At 35.7% G+C, this 25,840-nt stretch overlaps 1 protein-coding gene across 1 annotated transcript; it reads right to left on the bottom strand.

The window, feature by feature from the left end:
* Positions 1-1,799: 1,799 nt before the first annotated feature.
* Positions 1,800-25,805, bottom strand: LOC139747335 (protein disulfide-isomerase A5). Its single transcript, XM_071659527.1, has 12 exons — positions 25,742-25,805; positions 19,676-19,747; positions 17,974-18,119; positions 10,772-10,976; positions 9,491-9,708; positions 9,202-9,370; positions 8,291-8,395; positions 7,827-7,997; positions 7,116-7,248; positions 6,157-6,356; positions 5,226-5,412; positions 1,800-3,489 (listed from the first exon to the last, which is right to left on the bottom strand). Exons 1-12 carry the CDS (start codon positions 25,769-25,771, stop codon positions 3,227-3,229), a joined length of 1,899 nt encoding a protein of 632 aa, XP_071515628.1. The 5' UTR covers positions 25,772-25,805; the 3' UTR covers positions 1,800-3,226.
* Positions 25,806-25,840: the final 35 nt, after the last annotated feature.

Raw genomic sequence — 25,840 nt, 5'->3', positions numbered from 1 at the left:
CATTCCGTTAAAATGATCTTATCGTCAAATCAGATTGACAGGTGTGACAATAGGGAACATGTTCTTCTTTACCCTTGACTTTCAAGTATCTATGGGTGAGAAATGATTATGTCCAATTCGGAGCAGAGTCATGATAAAACTTGCTCTTCGATTTGGGTAATGTAAGGATTCCCACTATTGATCATTTGTCTTATACCTTCTAGAATTCCGGGGAGATGCTTGAGAGATTGCAAAAATGTCTGCTAGATCATTTACAATGTCTGGGTAATACCCTACTTTTACTGTAGTTAAGCTTTACGATAATCTTAGGTTAAATGTGGTTGAAAGGTTGATCTCTTAGCTTTCCTTGTGGCCCTCGCCAGCATCAAGAACAAAAGAGATCAATAAAAACAAAATTCATGATAGAAAAGGTCACAACATACTACAATTGGCAGAGAAGTGAATGAGAAAATCAAAAGGAACAGGAGAGAGAGAGAGAGAGAGAGAGAGAGAGAGAGAGAGAGAGAGAGAGAGAGAGAGAATTGCATTATGGATCTTGAAAAAGTGTCACCATAAAAAATTCTGAGTACCTCTTAACCACTTGTATCTAAACAGTTATCCTAGTCCTCTTTCAGCAGTCTCAAACAAATTTTCCATGAAGAAAAATACAAATACATGGGAAAAATACTCCCTGCGTCTCGTAGAAGGCGACTAAAAGGGGAGGGAGCTAGGGGGTTGGAAATCCATCCCCTCCCGTTCTTAATTTTCCAAAAGAAGGATCAGAGAAGGAGGCCAAGTAAGGATATTTCCTCTTAGGCTCAGTCCTCTGTTCTTAATGCTACCTGGCTAATGCGGGAAAAGGCGAATATAAATGAAAATTTTCTTTTTTATATCTTCAAATTTCCATCATTTCCTACCCGGTATTACTACTAATTTTTGTAGTTTATTACTTGTCAAAAAATATTGCTTTATTTCTGTAGGAATAATCAATTACACCTGCATCTCCACTTCTACTTTTTCAGCTAAATTTTTTCAAGGATGAGAGCGGAAGAACTAGGCTATGCTGGTGTGGTTGTCTGTTTCACTTGGGTCAAAGTTCAGGTGTAAATGTTTGTGGCTCAAGCTGTTCAGCTGTGCTATCCCTTAACAAAGCTTTTTTCTTTGTTTAAAATTCTACTTAATATTTCATCTCATTTTCATGATTATCAGCGGTTTGTATGTGTATAATAATCTATTTGCTTGTGTTGAGTGGTTGATCTGAAGCATCTTTAAGCTTCCAGAATAGTTATTTCACAATGACATTACACAGGAGGACAAGGTGTTTGCAAAAAACCTCATCCACCTCCCCATACATTTTCAAAGGCAATATTACACTTATATTCTAGTACTCTGTCATCACTACTTTGGACTTGATTACCATCTGCAGAAGTATTGACCCTTGATTGTCATTTGTAGAAGTCAGGGCATGGAATTGGCAGTTACCTGATTGTCCCCTCTGAGTGCCCAGTGTGCCGAGAAATCTCGTGTGTACCCACATGTTCTTGCTTCCAGGTGAGAATTCTGGCTTTCTCCTCCTCAAATAGGTAAAAGCCAACCATCTTGAAACACAGCTAGAAGCAAAATTCCCAAAATGAGGTGGCAGTCAGAAAGAGTAAAGAAAGATCAACCTTCTCACAAGATAGCCTGAGGCACGCTGAGGTATGTTGTTTGTGCTCACACTGTTAGGAACACTTGCCTTAGCAATCAGACATACAATGATATCACAGATTTACAGCATCAAACAGCCAATTCTGGAAAGGATATCATTCAAAGTCAAAGGATGATAAAGTCAGAAGTTATATATATATTTTTTCAAGCTATAATTGTAAAGTCGTCAAAAGGTTTGTGCCACATAGTTTGATCAAATTTATACATATCACACTCTAATTAATAAATATTACAGGTAACTGATTACTGAAATGAAAACCTATTCAAAATAATATCAACATCATAAGCACAACACATTAGGGAACACCAGTAAAAATTATTAGTATAATAAAGGTATGAAATTGTTTAGTCACCTCTCGAAAACAGAAATTACCTACAAACCCTAGAAGATATTAGCAATAAATATTCTATTGTGTGATACATTAATAATTGTAATCTTAAAGGTAACAATACATACACTTTGTATAACCATTAAAGCTGTACACTACCATTGGTCAATTGCCAAATGCAATCATTTTCAATGGATAAGACTGGCAAAAACGTTTTTCAGTCAAATCTTGGGAAAAAAAGAATTTGAGACATCTCTTCCGTGGAGTTTTCAATCATAAAAAGATTCTCCAGTTACCAAAGACAAGTCTAACGAGACATCCCTTTCTTGGCAAATACATTTCTACAGCCAAATTTTGGCTACAAAAGGGACGGCACTCACTGAATGCTACTGCAGTAGCCAGTGCTAACAAGCATTCATATTATCAAACTGGTAATCATGATATGCGGCCTATGACTCCCAAAAGTTACCTAAACTGCATGTCCATTACATGTACAGCCTAAAAAATACATTTTAAACTGAAAATTCATGGTAATTCATGCATCTCAATGGCTGTTGTAGTGGAACAAAGTTATGGAAGCTATTATAAACACAGAATCTTTTAAATTCTGCAAAACCCCAAAATTCCTTAAAATGAACACAAATGGAATGCATCTGTAATACACTATACACCAAAATAGTCAGTTCAATCTTGAGTAATCATGTCTTAACCTCCTAGACACAGTCTCACTGAAAATCCCACAGCATAACAGTATTTGTTCCTTAATTTGTACTAAACCAGATCATAAATAATGATCAGTGGTTTTTCTGAGTAATTAAAGTAGGATATATACAACCACATACACTTGTCGACCTTTCTACTTAAGTAGTTAATGAGTTGAGAGGTAAATTAAATCATATTCTTAATGTCATGGCAATCTTAACTGCAAAATAATGCTAATACAACACAGTATGCAGTTATGACAAAGCTGCACAGTTTAGAACTTTTATGCCACAAAAATATTTGAAACTATGGGCTGTACTTTCAGAGAATTAAATCTTGTAATAATTTCTGGGCAATATGGACAGACAAATCAAAGTTGAAATACCTCCCTAAGGCATGCTATCTGAGGCTCACCATCATAAACATTTCTGTAGCTACAAGGAAATCAGCACATCAACAATACGCAACATTCATATCTCCATTTATAAAAAAAATAAATATCTTCACACCTATAGTTCATCCTTTCCCTCTAATGGTGGATTCTTCATGAAATCTATAATATCTGCTGCTTTGCGACTTCGATTGTATTCTGTAATCAGCTGACCTCGTCTAAAGAACTTCAAAGTAGGGAAGCCATGAATCTGGTAGCGTGTGGCTAGGCTACGTTCAACAGTGGCATCAACAGAAGCCAGCACTCCAGTCTGGCCCCCAGCCGCCAGCTCAATAGCTGCTTGACCAAAGTCGCCTTTCATGGCCTTACAGTGGCCACACCCTGGGGATATAGAGACAAGAGTCAATTAAGAAAGCTTGTACTGTCTATAATTAACTAAGTAGCCAAAATATACACCCAAATTTTCTTCTCCATTCTCTGCTCTGATTACAAAAACAAATACGTAGTAAGTAAACCAAGTGAGCAAATACAAAGAAAAGATAAAAATATACTGTATCAAAGTGCTTAATTAAGACATCCCTAAAATATGAAATAATTACAAATACAAAACACTGGGAAAATTTAAAAGAGCTACATGGATGAGAAAAGGGGCATGAAAAATAAAAGAATATATATAAAATGTAATGTGGTTGTTGCAAATAAGTTAACAGAATTCTGAATATGTTCATGTCAACAGTAGATGGGGAAAGCCAACAAGATTTGTGGCATCACATTAACATCTGATGCTGGAATGAATGGTGACAAGAAAATCATTTTCCAATCCCACACTTCTCAACCAAAAGTCTTGCATCAAAACAAATCTATCAACTTTTCTTGAGATCCTTAAAAGAGAAATGACATTTCAGCAACATATGAAGATATGACTTAACAGCTGGTCCCGTTCTTAAATGATTTATTTTCATGATGTTCAAAATATCTTCTCAGAATAAGCAAATAAGAAAAAGAAAGGGAAATTAATATTGACTACATCCCATGATGAATTACAAGCTTTAAAGAAAATCTTATTTGTTACAGTGCTCAGAAAAGCACATAAATCTTGCAAGTTTAGATTTACAAAATTCTAAATATAAATGATACGAATATATGTAGATGTTTCTGCCATCTACAATTTGTAACTCTCCCACTATAAATCATGTTGAGGATAACAATAATAAAAAAAAAAATAAAAAAGAGCAAAGCATAAAAAAGTACCTTTCACAACAGTTGTTACATATTTCCATTCCGTGATCTCACACCTGTTCAAGATGGATTAAATTTCAGTCCTTTAAAAAGAAACCTCTAACTGCCTCAAGCTTTTAGGTCACCTGTTACAAGGAATAAAATTTCCTCACTTTGCCATCAACAATCCAGGAAGTTCCTTGTTCTTTGCCTCCTCCTTCACAGATTAAGGTACGGTATACTTCACAGCACATACATACACTTCTTAAGTGCTGCAATTGTTGTGCTTTGTGGCATTTTGGTGGCTACTAATTCCGGCCATTAAATCAAAATGTGATTATTCTCCAAATGAAAAAAATTTATTTAATGAGGAGGTTCTTCTCTTCTATTGACAGGCTTATAATGAAAAGTGCTTTCTTATTCAACTTTTTTCTTTCAGTGGGGTATGAAAAAAAAAAAGCAGAGGCATGCTTTTTGGTTACCATGAGGAATTGGGGGTGATGTCACAAGCAATGCAAGAAGGCAAGTGACAAATTTCTATTCTTTTCACAGTTTAACTAACACAGAATTAATCAATGCATGTTAAGAGTACTCCTTTTGGATCTTTAGTACTTTATGTTTGCAAATGTTTACCAAATTGCACAAGTACAACTCGGTTAGGTAGAAATGATACATATGATGACCTTCACAACAATATTATCAGCAGATAGAATAAGCCATCTTACTGTATGGCAGGAAAGCAACAAAATAAAAATGCACAGGGCTCAATATATTGCCTAAAAGACAGGAAAATATGTATAAAATATAGAACTAAACTAAATATGGTCACAATCAAAAGAAACAACTATAACTGGTAAAAATATTTTGTCCATGAGGAAATATCATAAAATTCAACTTACATGGTGCATAGAACATGACCAAAGTCTCTTTATTGTTGATAAATGTATCGAAAGTAGCCTCTGTTAAGTGGTGTATAAGGTTACCCCCTTGTACTGAGGCCCACTCCTCTTGTGGTGAGGGAGGTGGGGGAGGAGAACCACTTAGGGGGTTCTCTGGATCCTCCATAAACTTCACAAAGTCTATTTCCTGCAAAGCAATGGAGTAGAATCTTATAAAGTCTACATCGTAATTACATACACATATCAGATACATGATCTAACACAGAATCACCCGAAAACCTTTAACACATTCAACATTTTTACCTTTCTTACCACTCTACACTATGATGACCCTTCTTCTACTCTAAAAGCCTGCTACCTGAAATCTATCTTCCCTGTAAACCCATTAACTCTACGAAATTTGTACTCCAATCACTCTTGCTTAGGCCAATACCCTCAAACAATATTTTACTACCATTTCAACATCCTTTCTACTTCATATATTGCCTCATATTTATTAAATGGCTCCTCTTTCCTTATAATCACCCTAAAAACCTAAATTGCATATATTTAATTCCATTCTCATTTACATGGAATGGATCAAGAATATATATGACCTCTCACTTAACTCATATTCTCAACAAATATTTATCCCTTCAACAACCATCTCAGTTACCAACAAACTTCTTCCATCTTATCATTACATGAGTAAAATCTCATTACCATACAATTTATTTTATAATTTGCTTTATATCACTGTAATAAAGAAAAAATACAAGTCACAGTAAACACAATACAAACTGCTAAACAAAAACATTTTTACACAAAAAGGAGCTTAAATTTTCTTTTCACACTAATTTCATCATTCATGTATTAAGCAATTTACTTGATTTTTAAAAGTAACGCATAAATTCTAGGAAGCTGCAAACAAAAACTCCCCAGGTACACTTACTGTCCGTCCCCCATTATACGGTTTGGTGTTCTTATAATAATTGAAATATTTGAATGTGGGATAGCCAGTAACATCATTTACACTGCACAGGGCCTGGTGAGCTGTGCAGTCAACTGCAGCAAATTCAACTTTTGGATCATCCACAAATTTTTCTGCAGCACCCATAAATTCTGGTTTGGCTTTCTTGCAATGGCCACACCCTGATGGAAAAAAATTATCCTGTATATCAATCTATTTTGCCAGCTTTACCTACAGAGAAACCAAAAGGCACATATGCAAGTCTTTATAGGTGAATGAATATGAAGGTACTACAAATTTCAAGAAGCTGTTTTGATAAAGTCATATTTTCTTATTCATCCAACATAGTAAAAGCAGGACCAAGAGCCCTGCTGGCCTGGTATATCTCACACTGCATGCAAACAATTCTTAATACTACATAAATGTCAAACTCATAATGTAAAAGTGGTACCACAGCAATGTGTTCTACAACTCCAGTGACTTCAGGCCAGACCCAGTTATTCAAATATCCTTCATGTAAAAAGTTCAATATACACTCCTTAGATGGCAAGTAATGCAATATCCTAAACTTATGAATCCAAGAAAAAAAGAATACCAGAACAGTGTGGTTTAGCTGAATCATGGTGCATAAAAACACACTACTGCCATGCTGTAATCACAATGGTAGGTTCTTTATTCAAATCTTTATTGGATCTGCAAACAGAACAGTGAGCATCAGACATATGCAAAGCTCCTTGTTCATTAACTATAAGGCTAATGGTAAGATCATATTCAACTCTAAACATCATGATATCTTGTACATCTTGTATAGTTAACTTTGACTTCAAAACCAAGTTGTTAACCCATTATCACGCTGATAAATTTGACAGTATGTAAAAATGACAGAAAAATGTGTACAATTTTTTTACAGTTAGTGATCACTGTGCTGAAAAGCTACTTACATGGGGCATAGAACATGACAAGGACATGCTTTTTCTTCTTAAGAAATGATTTATAATTCTCATCAGTTAAATGAATAACTGATGATTCCACTTCTGACCATGGCTTCTCTGGGGGTGGAGGAGGTGGGGGCTCCTGAAAAAAGAATAGCTGATGAAAAAAATCCTGTTTACAAAGACACCAATGACATCCTTTAGGATTCCCACATTAGACAGAAACTTACTTTGTCACACTATACAAAATGACAAGGGTGCTTCACTGTTTTACCTTATCTATCTACTCAACTCTGCTCTCAGTAAAATAGGGTTGATCTAGTGTGTAGCAATGCACTGGAAGTTTGCAAGGTCATAAAGACCTATGTCCACTACAACTGTTTTTTCTTTTTTAAGAAAAGTTACTCTCACAGTACTTCTTTCAGATGAGACCAATACCAACACATTACTTGAGCAAATAATTAACAATGAAAAGAGTTTTCTTCCACAGCAGTGCTTTTATAGATGAACATTCCCAACAGATATACAAATACAAATATAACATCTACCAACCTATCATCTTCATTTCCATCTACTTCGGGTGAATCAATGCATAAAACATCCAATTTCATGGAAATTAATTTAAAAGAACACGGTTCCCCTACCCTAACCTCTTAAGCTGGAAAATGACACAGAAACCCAATTCCTCTGTACACATGAGATCCTGAAAAAGCCACCTACCTTTGGGTCTGACATGAATTCGATAATCTTGTCTTTTTCTCTAGCGGAGGAAACATCAAAGGCAAACTCTCCATCTTTGAAATACTTGATGGTAGGGTAGCCCTTTATACTGAATTCTGAACTCAGCTTTGTTTCCTTGGTAGTGTCCACAGCAGCTAACCTGCCTGGAATCTGGAATACATTTTGAGACACTAGATTATTATTGAATACATTTTGAGACACTATTATAAATCTGAGATTCCCAGTAACAATTTTGTTTTTCATCAGTAGGACTTAAAGCTCCTAATAACATTAGTTACTCTTTTAATAAGCCATCCAATAATCCCTATACACATTACCTCAGCAAAAAATATGCAAATGAAAAAACTTTTACTTCAGCAAATCTACAATCAAACTGAGGATCCTTTACGTCAAATCTTGGCCATATACAAAAGAATATTTATACCAAATCTTTGTTAACTGACCCCCTTCTCTTTAAGCAGTGTAGCAGCAGTTGTGTATTCTGGCTTCATCCGCTTACAGTGTCCACACCAAGGGGCATAAAACATCACGAGCACTGAAGCTTCACCCTGTACAAAGTTGAAGCGGATTATGTCAAGTTTAAAAAGAAAACACTATCTAAGATTAATATAATAATCATTACACTACAGGAACATCAACTGAAGGATAGTTCTGGCAATGGAGAGACTTATTTAAGCACTTTATATAAAATGAACTACAGTGTTTACCTATGTGGTTTAAGAAGGCTGCAGAGGACACTAACAATGCATCAACATCAGAAACATATGCAATGAATCAGTTTATCTGGTTCATAAAATATACAATACTTTAGGCAAAAATGTTTCCTTTTTCTAAAGTAAATGTTTCTCAATCATGATGAAGTTTCAGGGTGATTTCAAATACAGTACCAAATTTTGATACTCAAAATTCAACAGTATATCAATTCATGGAAAAACAATACCCCAATATTAAAGAGAGTTGTGATTAATCAGAAAATGAGAATTTCTAAAAAAGTATAATACAAATAAATGACAATAAAAACTAGACTACTATCGTTTCAACTACTGTATGGGAAGTACAATTAATTCAATGGATTCTGTGGATTTAACGAACATCCATATTTGTATATAATGTTTTTTGTACCAGCTTGCTTTGTCCTGCCTTAGCGAGGTATCACCAGTAACAAACAACTGAGCCTTCAAGGAAAAATCCTCACTTGTATATGTATACGAATGAAGAAACTGCCTATCACAAACACACACACACCCCCAGACAACTAGTAAACTGACACAAAAAATGACATAATTAACAATTCAAAAAGACATGTAGGGGGAGAGAGGACAGAGGGGCACTGAAACAAATGACTGGTAATTACCTTTATGAACTCATGAAATGAGGTATCAGTAAGATGGACGACGTCACTTGGTGTGTCAGCCCATATTTCATCTTTGGGTTTCTCTGGTGTCTTCCCAGGATTTTTCATGAATGCCACAATCCCAGCCTTATTGTTCTCCCCTTCATATGTGTACTTTGGGGCACCATTTCTGCAAGAGGACCCATTATCTAATACCACAATGTTGAACTTTTAATAAAAATCTTAACAAAAACATACAAAATTCACTTTTCATTCATGGGTATCACAAAGGTGAAGTTCTTATACTCACTCAAAGTACATCAGTGTTGGAAAGCCTGTAATATTATACTTGATCCTGGCTGCGGAATTTTCTGGCTTATTTACATCCATGGCAACAAGGGTATGAGTGTCTTTGAGCTCAGTCGCTGCTGAAGAATAGTCAGGCTTGAGGCGCTTGCAGAACCCACACCATGGGGCATAAAACATCATCATAAAAGATTTTTCCTTTTTCAATAACCTTGTAAGTGCCTGTAATGAGAGAAACAAGTTAACACATGGTAAAACATTTTATTGACACAATAAAACATTTGGAGGACTGACAAATAAAAACATTATAATATAATATTCGGGATGCACATAAAAGCTGACTCTTACACTTGACATCGGAAGTCCTTTTTAGAATTGTATATTAAAAAGGGATCAGTGTGGCACACTCACTGACATTAAGTGCACAAAAATTGAAAGACTACTCCTTTTTAAGCATGTTCTGCACAGTGATTAAACAATAAATACACAATTTTCTGAAAGTTTTCATTAAAACAAATACAACAAATACACAAGTAATGCTTTATATTTCAGAGTTTTATATACTGGTAGTTTATTTGTTTTTTATTTAAGAAATGGCAATAAGAGAGAGTGGTAAGACAGGAAAATTTAATGCATTTTACAAGTGGTGAAACCTGTTTTCAGGAAGGACCTATATCTTCAATTAGAATGGACTAAGGGATGTAATATCAGTCTTGTTTAAGGTTAATTGATTGAATAACAAAAAAAAATATCAATGAGGTGCTGTGTGAAAAGTAAGGAAAAAGTGGAATGGAAATTGACTTTTCACCCAAAATGTTACTGGCAGAAGCAATTATGCTCATATCAGTGTAAGATGGTAAAGATTGCGGGAAGAATAAATGGATGGTAATATTCAAATTCTTCCAAGTGACTGTTTATGGTGGAAGGAGAAATGCAGAAAAACATATTGGGGTATGAAAGAAGGAACAAATGGGTGGCATAGGAAAATGGAAGAGACAGACACAAAAAATTAAGAATTTGTCAGAGCAAATTACTGGCAGTCGGGATACTTAAAAAGAAATGTTATAAAGAGTCATGGAGTGCACAAGTTCAAAAATACCAATACAAACAATATATGTATATGTCTACTATCTTCAGAGTTTGATTTACCATATCATAACACCATAAATCTAAGTTTACAGAACACAGCATAAACAATGCAGCAAGAAATAACAAACTTGATACAGCCAGTCCCTCTTACACTAAAGGTGCAACAAATAATGTTGATAACAATGACAATACTCACATTTACATCATTAATGTGAACAACATCTGCTCCTTGCTCATCCTCATCCCATGGAATATCTCCAGAAGGGTCCCGCAAAAAGGTTGACATGGACTGGATAGTTTCTCTGCGGTCGTAGTCCTTGTGAAAATCCCCATCCTTGTAATGCTTTAGGATGTATGGACTTGGCTCCACTTTATTTTTCTTGCACAGCTTCTTACCATCACTAATCACAGAAACAACATAAATTGTAAAATGTGACTATAATACTGCCTCAATTTTATCATCTTAACAACTGGCAAATCATGTTACGTTAATCCCTCTTCTCATAACAACAAAGAGAAGGCAATCACTCCAAAGAATTTCTTTACCAGTGACTCTAGAGGCATCTCCCTCCCACAGTGCAGTATACCTTTATAATAAACCATTATCAAGGGATAAATGGCAATCATACTTGAGCAGTAATTTTAAACAACTTTTAGTTTAAATTTTGTGTGGCTTTACATTATAAAACAATTTGTTTCTACTACTACAGTAAATTTCCTATCAAAGTAGCTTTTCTTCAATAGGAGGGTTAATATGTGGAATGATTTACATCAACAACACCAGATATACATTTCAAAATAATCTTGACAAAAAAAAATTTAAATCCATGACTAACATTACGAGTCTACATAGTTAAAAAAGTTTAGAGCATTTCTCCTAAGGCATCTGTTTGCTTTTCTACTCTATACATAAAGCTATATCTGTCTTCTTTTACTGTCACAAACAGCCTAGAAAAGATCTACAGGTCTGTTGCTGTTTGTGTTCCTTTCTTTCACACTGTCATCACCAACCAAAATAAGTTTATGTGAAAACTTACCCAAATTTGTTTGGGCTATCCACTTTTTAATTTCAACCATAATTATTGGTGGATTCTACTAAACTCTTGTCTGCCATATGTTCTGCACATCCACACCATCTCACCAAGCTTTCAATATGAGCTTTAACATCTTTCTAAGTACTTATTTCAACAACATATTTTTCCTAAATCTTCCATCTTTATTCCCTTTCAAAATCCTTCCTTACTAACATAGGTTATTCATCACTAGCAATTCTAAGCTTTACCTATCCACTGGGAGATCTGGGTTTTACACCTATGCACAAAAACAGCAAGAAGTGCTCCACCATATAGGCTTCCTATAAACATGATTGTGAACTTCCAATTTACAACCAAAACTCTCAGAGCAATTCTAACTCTTCCTCCCTGTATTACTTTAAATTCCTGATACTACTGCACAAGATCCTTACTCACACATTCTTGAACAACTTCACCATCTGAAATTATCTCACACACTAAATATTACATTGGTAGCAATCACCTCTTTCAGAAACAAAGTACACTCTTACATGAGCATACTTGCTTTTTTCTATCTTAGATGCATCAGTGATTCTGGTTCAGCTTGAAGAACAGTAACGGCTTACAATAAATGTGTTGGCTACTGTTACATATGGTTATATTTCAGCTGTAACTCACTCTTGCTGTCTCTCACACAGCCCTGGATAAAGATACATTAAGTAAGCAGCTGTAATTACAACTGTGTGATGCATCCACGCATCTAATTCAATGTACCCACTTATATATGTGTCTGTTCTTACAAAATCACTACTTTCAATTCAAAAGTTCAGAATAGCATCTGGAGTCATGGGTGTCCCTCAAAGTCATAGCTTCTACCATACAATTTTTGGTCAATTTTTAAGAGTTTTTTACATCAAGGAATCATTCATATTCTCTTTTCTCATTCTACTCCCTCTAAAAAGCAAAGCATGTAAAATTTTGACTACTCACCCTCTAACAATCTTCTTATTCCTCAATCAAAAGTGGGTTTATAATCCTCGTAAAATATCAACGACACTATTACCATCAATCTTCAAAACGATATTTCCTTCCTTAATTCTTTATTGAATTTCAACTCAACCAATTATAAACCACATATGCAATCAATTAATTTTGAAAAAGTTTTTAATATGTAAAAAGAAGGTTTCAGTGTCATATTCTCTGGGTCAAGATACATTATTTTTTAAATCACTGATTTGTTTACTTTTATGATACCTGTACTATATGCAACACTTTCCATTGATGAGACAGGTGGCACAAAAGCCAACAGGGTTGAAAGCTTGACTGCTAAGTTTGAGGTTGTAAGTACGAGTCCTGCATTTACCTATATCAAAAGGAACATGCCTAATTCACTTTGCTGACAGTGGGAAACTTATCTATTTGACAGGGGAATCAATGACAGTCATGTGCTATGCCAGCCTCATTACTCCCTTGAGCACGCCAATTAACTTAGCCATATAAAATGACACCCAAAAAAGATAATTAGATAACTACAGAAAAATACCATTCACCATGCCATTAAGAACTGGCACAGGAGTTCACTAGTTATGGAGACTCTTCTGCCACGGCTACCCCCTTGAGAGAGTTCCAGACGAGAACAGGTGTCAGAGATATAGACTGATCGATAGAATATACAGAATGATGCAAGACTGATAACATAAAAGAAACTCTTACATAACAAAATAACATCACTTATTGTAAGGTTATGATTCACAGACTATGTGCACAGCAGCACACTTATGAAATTATGTTAGTACAGTGTTACATACATATATGGATAATCATGTGAAAATTTTATTAACTAAAGTGTATGCAAATAGTTTTACAGTCTGGCACATTCTGTTTATGATATTAAAGTCATCAGGGTGATATTCAGATTATCTAATCACATCCTATATGCCTCTTCAATCTTCCTATAGGGTAGGCAATGCAGTTTTTTATGGTAACATGCTCATTACAAATGTCTCAGAAATGATGAAAGAAAAAGAAAAAAAAAAGACAAGCAGCAGCTTGTTTGTTTGGAGCTGAATTTACAACACTCATTTCTCTGTTATCATAAGAAATGTTGAGTTCAGGTACTCCCAGCCCTTCTTTCCCTTTTTATAATCATAATGAAGTCATGAACTCCAATGATTTGTTATTCATTAATAAGAATTTCATAACCATTAACATACCATCAATATTTCAAAAACTGGTCTTTCTACACTGAAATATAAGTAGATTAACGTATGAACCATGCCAATTGGTTAGCACCTTAGATGTGTGGGTGCTTGGGATAGTGCTTAAGTGCACATCAGTCTAATAGTTACTGATGTCTATGGCATGTACATCATTTTGGTAGTGCTTCAATCAATTCTGCTATTTGTGGTGTGCTTTCCAAGGAATAATGATCAACCATTAACTAATGCCTGAATTCCCTAAAGGCACTACTTCAAAAGACAGTCAATCTAAAACAAAAATAAATTTCATTAACTGTGAAGGCAGACCTCTTGCAGTGAATCCTTAGATGTAACACTGAAGGAGAGATGTAATGTGTTCAATGCCTTACAGTGACGAGTGATGTATCATTAAGGACCTAGAGTGTATAATCAATGGTACAGTACTACGCTACATTACTTTTAAGTGCTATACACTAATCTCATGTTAAGTATACAGTACATACTGCATTATTTCATCTGTCTTCCCCATCACTGCCCTCCTCACTTCACAAGGGCCATGCTCTCGTCACTGGCGAATACAAAAGTGCATTTCTTTAACATACTTTAATTGCTTCAGAAAAAATATATATACACACATATAAGATGAGGCACTTTCACTAAACTTATCAAGGAGATTCCCTAGTCTAATGAAACTAGCAAATACAGGTACATTCAGACATATTTCATTCAGAGCCTCCCTGTATTATAGAAACCTGAAGAAGGCATATGGGATATTTCCTTTTACTTCAGTTTTTAGTCTACATATGGATGAACACAGACTGGAAAAGATAATGTTGATACACAACACAAACATTGAAGCATATCACCTATAAATTTATCATTAATAAAAAACATTTTAAAGGATATATCACTTAGAAGCAGTGAAAAGTTTTTATCGAGGATGTAAGGCATGTGTACGTGTAGGAAGAGAGGAAAGTGATTGGTTCTCAGTGAATGTAGGTTTGCGGCAGGGGTGTGTGATGTCTCCATGGTTGTTTAATTTGTTTATGGATGGGGTTGTAAGGGAGGTAAATGCTAGAGTCCTGGAAAGAGGGGCAAGTATGAAGTCTGTTGGGGATGAGAGAGCTTGGGAAGTGAGTCAATTGTTGTTCGCTGATGATACAGCGCTGGTGGCTGATTCATGTGAGAAACTGCAGAAGCTGGTGACTGAGTTTGGTAAAGTGTGTGGAAGAAGAAAGTTGAGAGTAAATGTGAATAAGAGCAAGGTTATTAGGTACAGTAGGGGTGAGGGTCAAGTCAATTGGGAGGTGAGTTTGAATGGAGAAAAACTGGAGGAAGTGAAGTGTTTTAGATATCTGGGAGTGGATCTGTCAGCGGATGGAACCATGGAAGCGGAAGTGGATCATAGGGTGGGGGAGGGGGCGAAAATTTTGGGAGCCTTGAAAAATGTGTGGAAGTCGAGAACATTATCTCGGAAAGCAAAAATGGGTATGTTTGAGGGAATAGTGGTTCCAACAATGCTGTATGGTTGCGAGGCGTGGGCTATGGATAGAGATGTGCGCAGGAGGATGGATGTGCTGGAAATGAGATGTTTGAGGACAATGTGTGGTGTGAGGTGGTTTGATCGAGTAAGTAACGTAAGGGTAAGAGAGATGTGTGGAAATAAAAAGAGCGTGGTTGAGAGAGCAGAAGAGGGTGTTTTGAAATGGTTTGGGCACATGGAGAGAATGAGTGAGGAGAGATTGACCAAGAGGATATATGTGTCGGAGGTGGAGGGAACGAGGAGAAGAGGGAGACCAAATTGGAGGTGGAAAGATGGAGTGAAAAAGATTTTGTGTGATCGGGGCCTGAACATGCAGGAGGGTGAAAGGAGGGCAAGAAATAGAGTGAATTGGAGTCATGTGGTATACAGGGCTTGACGTGCTGTCAGTGGATTGAAGCAAGGCATGTGAAGCGTCTGGGGTAAACCATGGAAAGCTGTGTAGGTATGTATATTTGCGTGTGTGGACGTGTGTATGTACATGTGTATGGGGGGGGGGTTGGGCCATTTCTTTCGTCTGTTTCCTTGCGCTACCTCGCAAACGCGGGAGACAGCGACAAAGTATAAAAAAAAAAAAAAAAAAAAAAAAAAAAAAAAAAAAAAAAAAAATCACTCAGAGTGATGTGGGTATGTCATTAAAAGCCATGAAAAGAAAAATCAAGAGTATACTAACAAGGTAAGCCACTTGTTTATTACTGTACCTATGATAATGAGAACTAAAGGGACTTCAGTATTAAATGTTCTTTCAAAACAAATACCTGGGAGTAAGGCAAATGTCTGAATATGAAAGAAAGTGGGTAAGTGGCTCCAAGTTTAGGTGGGTATGCATAAAGGGTGTGTGATGTCACCATGGTTGTTTTATCTGTTCATGGACAGGCTGCTGAAGGAGGTAAAAGTGAGGGTTTTCAAGCAATGGGTGAATTTACTGTACGCTTGGGCTGGGGGAAGTTTTAGATGTTAGCTAGTTGCTGTTTGCAAAAGATATGGCTCTTATGGCAGACTCAAGAGAGGAACTCCCAGAAGCTGAAGTATGAGTTGGGGTATGTCAGAGGAGGATGATGAGAGTAAATATGAAGAAAAGTCAGGTAATGACGAGTAGCAGGGGAACACACCTGAATGGCTTGAGTGTATGAATGGGGAGGACCTCGAGGAAGTGGAGTGCTTTAGGGATTTGAGAATATGTATGGGAGTGGGAGGTGGAGGAGAGGGTCCTAGGTGTATTAAGGACCACATGGATGGAGAGATCAGTGTCTGTTAGAGCAAAGATAGAAATATCTGAAGGTATTGTAGTCCAGATACCATCTTGGGCCATAGATGAAAAAGAAAGGAAGAAGATGAACAATTTGGAAATAAAATGCCTCAGGATAATATGTCATGTGAGGCAGGCAGATCATGTATGGTATGACTGTAAGAATTAAGTGTACTAGTATAATGTATGTGAAGTTTGAATGAAAGAGCAGACATCAATGTGCCAAAATGGTTTGGCTATAGGAATAGAGTGTGTAAAGAAAGACTAAGCGCTACATATCTAAAAAGGAGGGCACAAGGGACAATACCTACATTTTTGCCATTATGGTAGGGCTAGCACACAGTGCTCACCAATTCTTGCTTACTGAATAACACTATTTCAGACAAGGAGATGGATGGACGGCATGAAAAGGCTTTCGAAGCAAAGAGGCTTGAACATTCAAGAGAGTGATACCTAAATCTAAAGAACCAAGCTAATGGATTTCACACAATGGTTTTAACAATCCACTGCACCTGTTCAAGTGTCCCAGATACGATATTTCCTTTGAGAGATAAATGCCTTTATGGAACAGGTGACAGGAAATGGCATCCGTTTGTATCAGCACAGAGGCATAGGATGAGACTGAAATCCGTGAGAAATGTACTGACAAATTCATATATTGGATAATGATGAAGTAACTTCCAATTTTGAAAGAGATGGGTTGTCAAAACATAATATCTGTCTGAATGGTGAATAACTGGAAGTCATGGATTAGCTGAAGTACTTGGAAGTAAAGAACAGTAAGGATGGTAGCTAGCAAGAGCTGAGGTTAAGGTTAGAATTTTGCATTAGAGAAAGATGAAATGCACTTTAAGACTGCTGCAAACATTAAGAATTTAAGTGTAATGTGCAAGAAACTTCCATGAAGAAGTACTTGTCCCAAGTTTAATGTGAGGATTTGACACCACAGTATGTCAAGGCAACAACCGAGTAAAAAAAAAACTAGTTATGAATAAATAAAGCAGTAGGAATTAGAACTCTTGACCTCTACATGATACTTCAAATAATAATGCAAAAACTATCAGAAGGAACAGAGAAAGGTGCCAAATAAAATCTTTCCCTCTAAGGCTCAGTCATCTTTTCTTGATGCTACCTCACTCATGCGGGAAATGGTAAGCATGTATGAAATAAAATAATATAAATAAAATCATCAGAATATAAATCAACATCACAATAATAACAGGAGTTGATATACAGGAAGGATTAGGGTTATATGGATAGAGGTGAGATGTGGGCAAGGATGGGCTTCATAAATTCTGCTGGTTGTGAGATGTGCAGCCATTTCTGAGTTCTACATGGGTCATTCTTCTACAAATGCAGCAAAGAACAATATCATACATCAATGTAAGCATAACTTACCTTGCACAATCAATGTGAACTAGGGTAGCTGTTCCACGGAGCTCACGAGACACCTCATTGAAGACATTGTTTATCTCTTGCTTAACCTTTCCACGAGAATATAAGACCAAGACGTTTGTGCGGGTTCTGAGAAGTTTTTTCCATTCCTAAATACAAAATAAACATTTACTCTGATGATAAGGATATATAATAATTCTAATTTCACATAATGAATACACATCTATAACCTCTGAGACAAAATGCATTTATGACAATATGAATTTCTATTAGTAGTTACAAACACAGATCAACCTTAATTACAAGCAACTTCACTGTTAACACCAGCACACTAGTCTAAGAAAACCAATTTTGAATCTTTTCCATTTCATATCCAGTTGGCTAACAAAAATGCAAATAGCTTTTTTTTCCTTTAAGCATAAAAGCAAAGGAAAACAAAATGAAATTTTGTTATGGAATCTTTATCATTTTCATAATAGTGAGAGCTATCATATATAATGGATAATGCAGAAGTAACCTATAATCATAAAATCAGTTCAATTCAACATGCATGCAAAACATTACTGGACAGTTTTGTATGTTTATGGGATATAGACTCAACATCCAAGAAAAAATGTGCATGTGTTTATTTACGGAAATGACCTTACTTTTCAGTGCTAATTCAAGTTCATGGTAAAGGGAAATCATACTTAGTAATTTTGGCAGTATGCTGTACTTTCTATGATGGAAAAAAATTATAAGATAAAAAACATGCAAGCAATCACAAGCATTAATGTACATGTGTGTGTGTGTGTGTGTGTGTGTGTGTGTGTGTGATATTCATTTGTGATTACTATCTGTGTTACAGGGAGAGAGTTTTACACTTGTCTTGACATCTCTTAATCCTATGTATCTGTACCATGTACAATGCTTTTACTCCTATGTATGTATGCACACACCAAAAATGACCCAGCCTATGCCAATTACCATTTATCAACCAAACCTGAGGGGAGGATGAACACCTGGGTTAGGTGTAGTCAGGATTCAAAACCTTGAAGGTCCAACCTTAGACATGTCTATGCTGACTCAAGGTCAGTCACACTCACCGCTACACCATGGAGGCCTATGCGTGGGTGTATGTAGTTGTGTCTGTAAATCAAACTTTCTCCTTAAATGCCCTAACTGGACAAATACGCACATGCACTTTCCTACAAACATCACATGCATGCATAAATACATGTGTACAAGCACATGTGCAAACACACATACCTACATAAGCAAAACAAGCTAAGAGGCACATTCTACTAAATCTGATCTACAGAATAAAGAACGTTAATTCAGTGACCTTACGTTAGATATGCTGCACTCACAAACATTTACCTTTTCTTTACACCTAATCAAGGTTGGAGACTACATTTCAATTTGATTATGAGACTAAACACATGCAGGCTTAATTTCTTATGTCTTTCTCTCCAAGTAAACCACAACTACATGCTCTAATAAACAAGTAAAATAAAATAAAGCTCACTCTATATATAAAAATCATTTGTTGTAATATCCACATCTATAAAAAATAAGACATTTACAAAATAAGTAAAGATGACATCTAGATTAAATAACAAGTGGTTTGTCATCTCACATACCTAAGGAAGAAACAAATTTTGATATGCAAAGCCCACAGGAAGAGTTAGATTTAGCAGCAATTGACCATTTTTCTTTTGCTCACCTTTGGGTCTGCAATGCTCTCGACATAGTTCTGAGACTTAGCTGCCAAGCTCACCACCACAGCCCCACACAACTGAAAATATCATGAAATATCATGGAGCTGACAATAAGAATAAACATATGACAAGCAGATGTGGTAGAGTGAAATAAATTAAAAGTATGAATGGTAGAGTGACAGGAGTAAATACTATGTTGATTAACTTTAAAAAGGCTGATAAATCTGAAATATAATGGAGAATCAATGAACCTGTTAGATACTCTTAATGAAAAACTTGCACTTTAAGTTTGATAGACGAGTTATTATGACCTAAAGTATCAATGAAATGATAAAATCCAGGACATCATCATAAGGAGTCAGACTGATCAACTGGCACAATTGAAACACTGTTTTACTAACTTGCACAGCTGATAAGGAAGATCGAGGATGAAATTACTGGATTATAGTTATACAACATGATTTTTCTCTTCAGTAACTGTCTGCAGAAACTATTCTGTAGCATAAAAAGTCTGTCATACTAAAATGAAGTAAAATATAATAAAGTACTTGATATATCACTGCTTTACTAATACAAATGCTATCATTCATAACTGACAGACGGGATGCAAGTTATCATGTATCAAACTTAACTACAGTATCTAAAAGACTCAGAGCAAACTTATAAGAAAAAGAGATTATTGATGATCATGGATGAAATTACTGGATTATAGTTATATAACATGATTTTTCTCTTCAGTAACTGTCACTGCAGAAACTATTCTGTAGCATAAAAAGTCTGTCTTACTAAAATGAAGTAAAATAAAATAAAGTATCTGATATTTCACTGCTTTACTAATGCAAATGCTATCATTCATAACTGACAGACGGGATGCAAGTTATCATGTATCAAACTTAACTACAGTATCTAAAAGACTCAGAACATAGCAAACTTATGAGAAAAAGAGATTAGGGAAGGGACTAGCAATGCAAAATACAATATAAGTTATAGTTAATGACACAGACTTTACTGATAAAATGCTAGTCCTGAGGGCATGACTTAAATTGACTGTAAACTCAGATTCAAATTGTCTAAAACTTGTCAAATATCCAAGAAAACTAGTGCAGAACAGAAATACTGCAGTTTACAACACTGTTCAAACACAATGCACCATCAGAGAATATTTGAGCAAAAATTCTCACAGACTCAAAGCTTGTAAGTCTTTATTATGAACTTGTAACCTTTGAGGTGAACTTTACGTCACTGTGTGGGTTGGAGTGTTGGGTGAAGGAGAGATATTTTAATCCATGCACATTAAAAGAAAGAAAAAATAATTCTAGTCACACGACTAGCTTCGTCATACCTACCGTTACTGGGTGATACACTAAAACAAAAGTTTTAACTATCGATTTTATGGGGAACCTTGGTTATTAGGAACCTCATCAATAAACAGAAAAACAGAATATTGAAACGGTGGTGCTACATGAATGAGAATAATAAATTTTCTATGGAACATCAAAACTGTGTTTGTGTTACTATTACTAAATCTATCTTCCCAGATATACAACTAACAGTACCAGGACCATTCATAACTGTTCAACACTTTTGGATCCCCCCTCTGGATATGATGCTCAGCAAATTTGAATAAATCAATGAGTTCTCTCTTTCCCCAGTGGTATGTACAGATCTCACATCATTAAATGCTGATACTGTCACCTATGAAACTACATCAAACTTGTTAAGTCACCATACTGCTTCGTAACTGCAATTATAATTATGCAAAATGGATGGACAGACAAACATGCACTAGGGCAACTATCAAGGGATATTCCCTGTAGACTTCAGTTTAGCTGAACTGGTGTGACAATCATTAACACTTTATAAAATGCAGATGAATCAGTGATCCATAAAAATCAAAGAAACAGAACCAAATAATCCAGTTACTTTATGGAAACAGTAATCAATAAATACTTGCATCACTGAATTCAAAACTTTAATTTAGTCATGAAACAGAAAACTAAGCTGACTAACAAGACAACTATTAGGCATCTATGGCATAATCTCCAGTGAATATTAAGTGTAGCATATGCCACACAGGGTACATTGGATCAGTGGATGAACAGGTTTATGAACAAGTCAGGAAGAGATTAACAGAAGAGAAACCTGACCTCAATACCAGCCAGTGCAAGAAAAACAAGCCCATGAGTAGGTTGGTTAACATACATCCTGCATGACTCTTTACATGTCAGATGAGAAGGTGGAAAGGAATGTCAAACACTAATGACTTCCCAAACTCTGCTGTTTTTTCCGGTGATTCTCTTTAAAAACATCCATAATATGACATCCTGATTTGCTTAAAAAAATTACTATATCTTGTTCCCATTTATTGCTCATATGATCCATACTTTTATGATCCATTGCTATCTTACTGTTTCCAAAATATACATCACAAACTCATCTATGCAGAAAAAAATATAGTAAATGGGGTCTCCCCATGACTTTGTAATTTATCCTCATTTCAAGTTAGTGGTTTTCATATTTTCTGATTTCTATAAAAATCAGAAATGATCAGTCTTTGATGCACTTCCAGGATACCAAAGTTATTATGATACTATCAATACAATAATATAAACAAATTAAATGAATACTTGGAAGACAAAAACATATACCAGTTTAACAGACCAGTGCATACAATTAACATACTGTAAGAGGCCAAAAATTTCCTTATTCATCTTCCTTTGGGCTGGACCTAAAATTCAACAAAAGAACTTAAAATGGAAGATCCTAAAGTACAATCCACAGGGGTGTCAAGAGCCTGCAGAGGCCCTGGGGCAAACAACCTCTCCCCTGCACCTTTGAATGGGGGTCCCTGTGATATTCTTAGGTGCATTTTCTCTCTCTTTTACAGCCTTTTAAGAATTTGCTTAAGAAAACCCACACCAGAAAAATAATGACCTCACAAACAAAATCAGGTTTGCTCTCTCTCCCCCCACCCCCACAATAACCTTAGTCTCGTTTCAACAACCCAATCTGCCCATCCCCATCAGTGCTGGTGATCTAGCACATTACATTCCAAGTTTTGTCTTAATGGTGAATATGTACTATTCTGAATTATACAAGTACCTGAACTGACTCAATATTTCAGGCACCAGTTTATCTAAAAATAAGATATGATATGATAATTTGTTATCTTTACGTCTGCACAAGTACTTTGTAATGTTCCACATAAGGAAGAAGAAAAGTGGGTAAAAGAAGAAGAAAGTTCAGAAAAGATGGCAGAAGAAAAAATAAAGCTGTAGCAAGGTTTGGGTGTTCAAAATAAGAGGAACTAGACATAGAACTACAAGAAATGAAGCTGGAAGAACTGGAACAGTGGCATATGAAGAATTTGGGAGGCCATGAGGTAAAAATGATCTTGCTCTCCATCCCTTGGCAAATCTTTGAAAAATATAATGAAACTGTATACATTATGTAGCTACAGAAATATCTTTAAATAATTTTTTGGTAATTTCTAAAACTAGTAATCACAAAATCATAAAAGCGGATAATTATGAATATAATTTATCTATATATAGTCAGATCCTCTAATTTACTGGGCTCCCAAACTAAAGGCCCTGGATAATAACAAATGTAACATTTCCTCATTCTCAGACTCTCCCTAAGCTCTCTGACCTTGGAAAACTGATCATCAACCTCCCTTCAATTCACCATATTAAAAGATTACAAAAAGCATAAGTGTGAAAGAATGAAATAAAGGGGGATGCTAAAAGACAAAAGGTGATACAAAATGATGGATATACAGGGCTAAGGCAAAAGCTTAGTTAGCTCAGAATTTATGAAATGTTTCCCTAGGTGACTATGACAACTTCTTAACTCTGATTATCTAAAGCACATGTTATCATTCTACATAATTGCAAGGAACTGCTAGTTTGGCAAACTGGTTCACTAAAGCACCAAGAAAACTTTGGCAAAGGATTGCAAGTTTAAAACTCTTGGAACTCTAGGCAAGTTAAGATTACTCCAAATAAAACATATGCTACATGCACATTCTTTTTAAACAGATAATCAAATATCTAATAATTTCTATCAAACCCAGGTTGGGTAAGTTAAGGCATAATCATATGAAATAAAAGTAAAATTCTAATACATTTTGTAGTAATAGTTGAATAAAATTTGAAGTAAAATGCAAAGTAATTGGTTCAGTTGTGAGTTGCATCTCTATAGATGTGATAGGCTAGGTACCAATGACACTTGCTGTCTACAATAAAACCTTACCAACAACTAGTCATGCACCCTAATGCCAACACTAAAAAGCTACTGGACAGGTTTAGTATTAAGAGACAAGAGGTATAATGATTTGGCTCTAAAATCTTCCTATCATTTTCTTAAATGTGTGCAGGAAAGTTCTCATACTTTTTAAAAGGTATCAAGTTCAAATGTAACAAGTATCTATGAAAATACTCCTATATCCGGCTATGATACATGCAGGAAAGTAATTGCGCAATGTACCAGTTTAAGGACACCACAGAAAAATCTTATGGGTTTGGAAAAAATGCATATCAGTGGACTCTTTTTGCTTGGTACAAATGATTCAGACCAGCATCATACCATTCTGGGCATTAATTCTTTTCCTATGATAATGAATAAAGTCCAGTGGAGGGGCTATGAAACTCAGATTATACATGAGGATAATCAAAATAAGATTATGTAAATTGTAAAAATCAACACAATCCATGAAAACTTCTGTTAATGTTCCACAGCAGCTGAGATTCGTGGTTAAAGTATGGCAATATTAGTGAAGCCCGCAGCTGGGAATACATAGAACGAACCCCTAAGAAGGATATACAATGGCACCAGCACCCACCATATGTTGTGTACTATGTCCGAGTTTCTTAGGCCTTGGTGTGATAGGCACCTGGTGTATTTTGACTATACCACTGGCAGTAAAAATAAATATCAGCTGTTAGGTGAAGTTACGTGAGGTTTTCATACATTCCGCTGATTTCTACATATGTTTTGTCTAGTTCTATATCAATTTACCATATATTTTTCCCTAATCTTCATAGCCTTCCAAGTCACTAACCAATTATCAAAGGACACGAAAAACTCCAAATTCAGCAGTGACAGTCTAGTTCACTTCTACTACGTGCATGTGATCTACTGTTGGACATTTCTTTCATATCCACGTTATTTCTACTGTGTTTCTAAACTCATATCCCGTGATAACTGCACAAGATCATTTTTCCTACAATGGATTACACCAACCTTTTTACACTGCCCCCCCTTAAAAAAAAATAATTGTTCAGTGTCGTTATCCCCAGAGAAGAAGGGGGAGGGGCAAACCAAGATCATCCAACCATCGTTTAGAAAAGCTATCAAAATGGACTTTGTCTAAATACACATAAATCAATTAAAAAATTAATCCGTTCTAAAACTGCCATTAACTAACACCATGATAGAAATTCAGAAATAAATATGGAACGTTGGTTAGTTTAATGTCTGGTAATAGAACTGAATCCCTAGAACCATTAAATGTCGTAGACTAACTGTTCTTAACTTGCAACCACATTAAATAATTTAATATAAAATGTACCGACAATCCAAGTGCATCTGAACCTATAACCTGATAGAAACGAACTTTCTCTCCAATAAGATCATTATTACAATTAATGTGTCTGACAGGTTATGATGGTCACATTATCTTGAACATATTATCTCCTCTATCAACTGATTAACAGAATTTAAAACGGTAGTCAAAATTCCGTGGTGGTGGTTTGGCCCGGTTAATACCCTTGGCGGTAGGTACATGGTCCCTCATCTGATGCCAGCGTAAATACCCTTACATACTATGCAAAATTTACACTATACGATAAGATAATTTGTGTGACAGTAAAGAAAATTATAATATAAGTGGCACTGAACTGCTGTCATATTTCCGACCCACCGATTTGGATAGGGTCCGTGGGTTAATCATCACGTCTTACGCAGCTTACGTCCATTTTGCAGCCAATTCCGTAACAAGTGATAAGTTTTGGTTATGTTTTATAGGTGTATTTTTATCTACATAATCCAAAAGGTTATAATATACTCACAAAAGCCAATAAAATATCGGAGCGCCGCATAGCATTCCCTTCCAGCCACGTCAAACCCGCAGGCTGATACAATTATGAAAAATATTGGTATATCCGAAG

Source organism: Panulirus ornatus, chromosome 5, assembly GCF_036320965.1.
Source record: "Panulirus ornatus isolate Po-2019 chromosome 5, ASM3632096v1, whole genome shotgun sequence".
In the NCBI taxonomy this organism is placed as follows: domain Eukaryota; kingdom Metazoa; phylum Arthropoda; class Malacostraca; order Decapoda; family Palinuridae; genus Panulirus; species Panulirus ornatus.
Note: the sequence above shows the minus strand (reverse complement) of the source record. Positions and strands in the feature narration are given on the sequence as shown.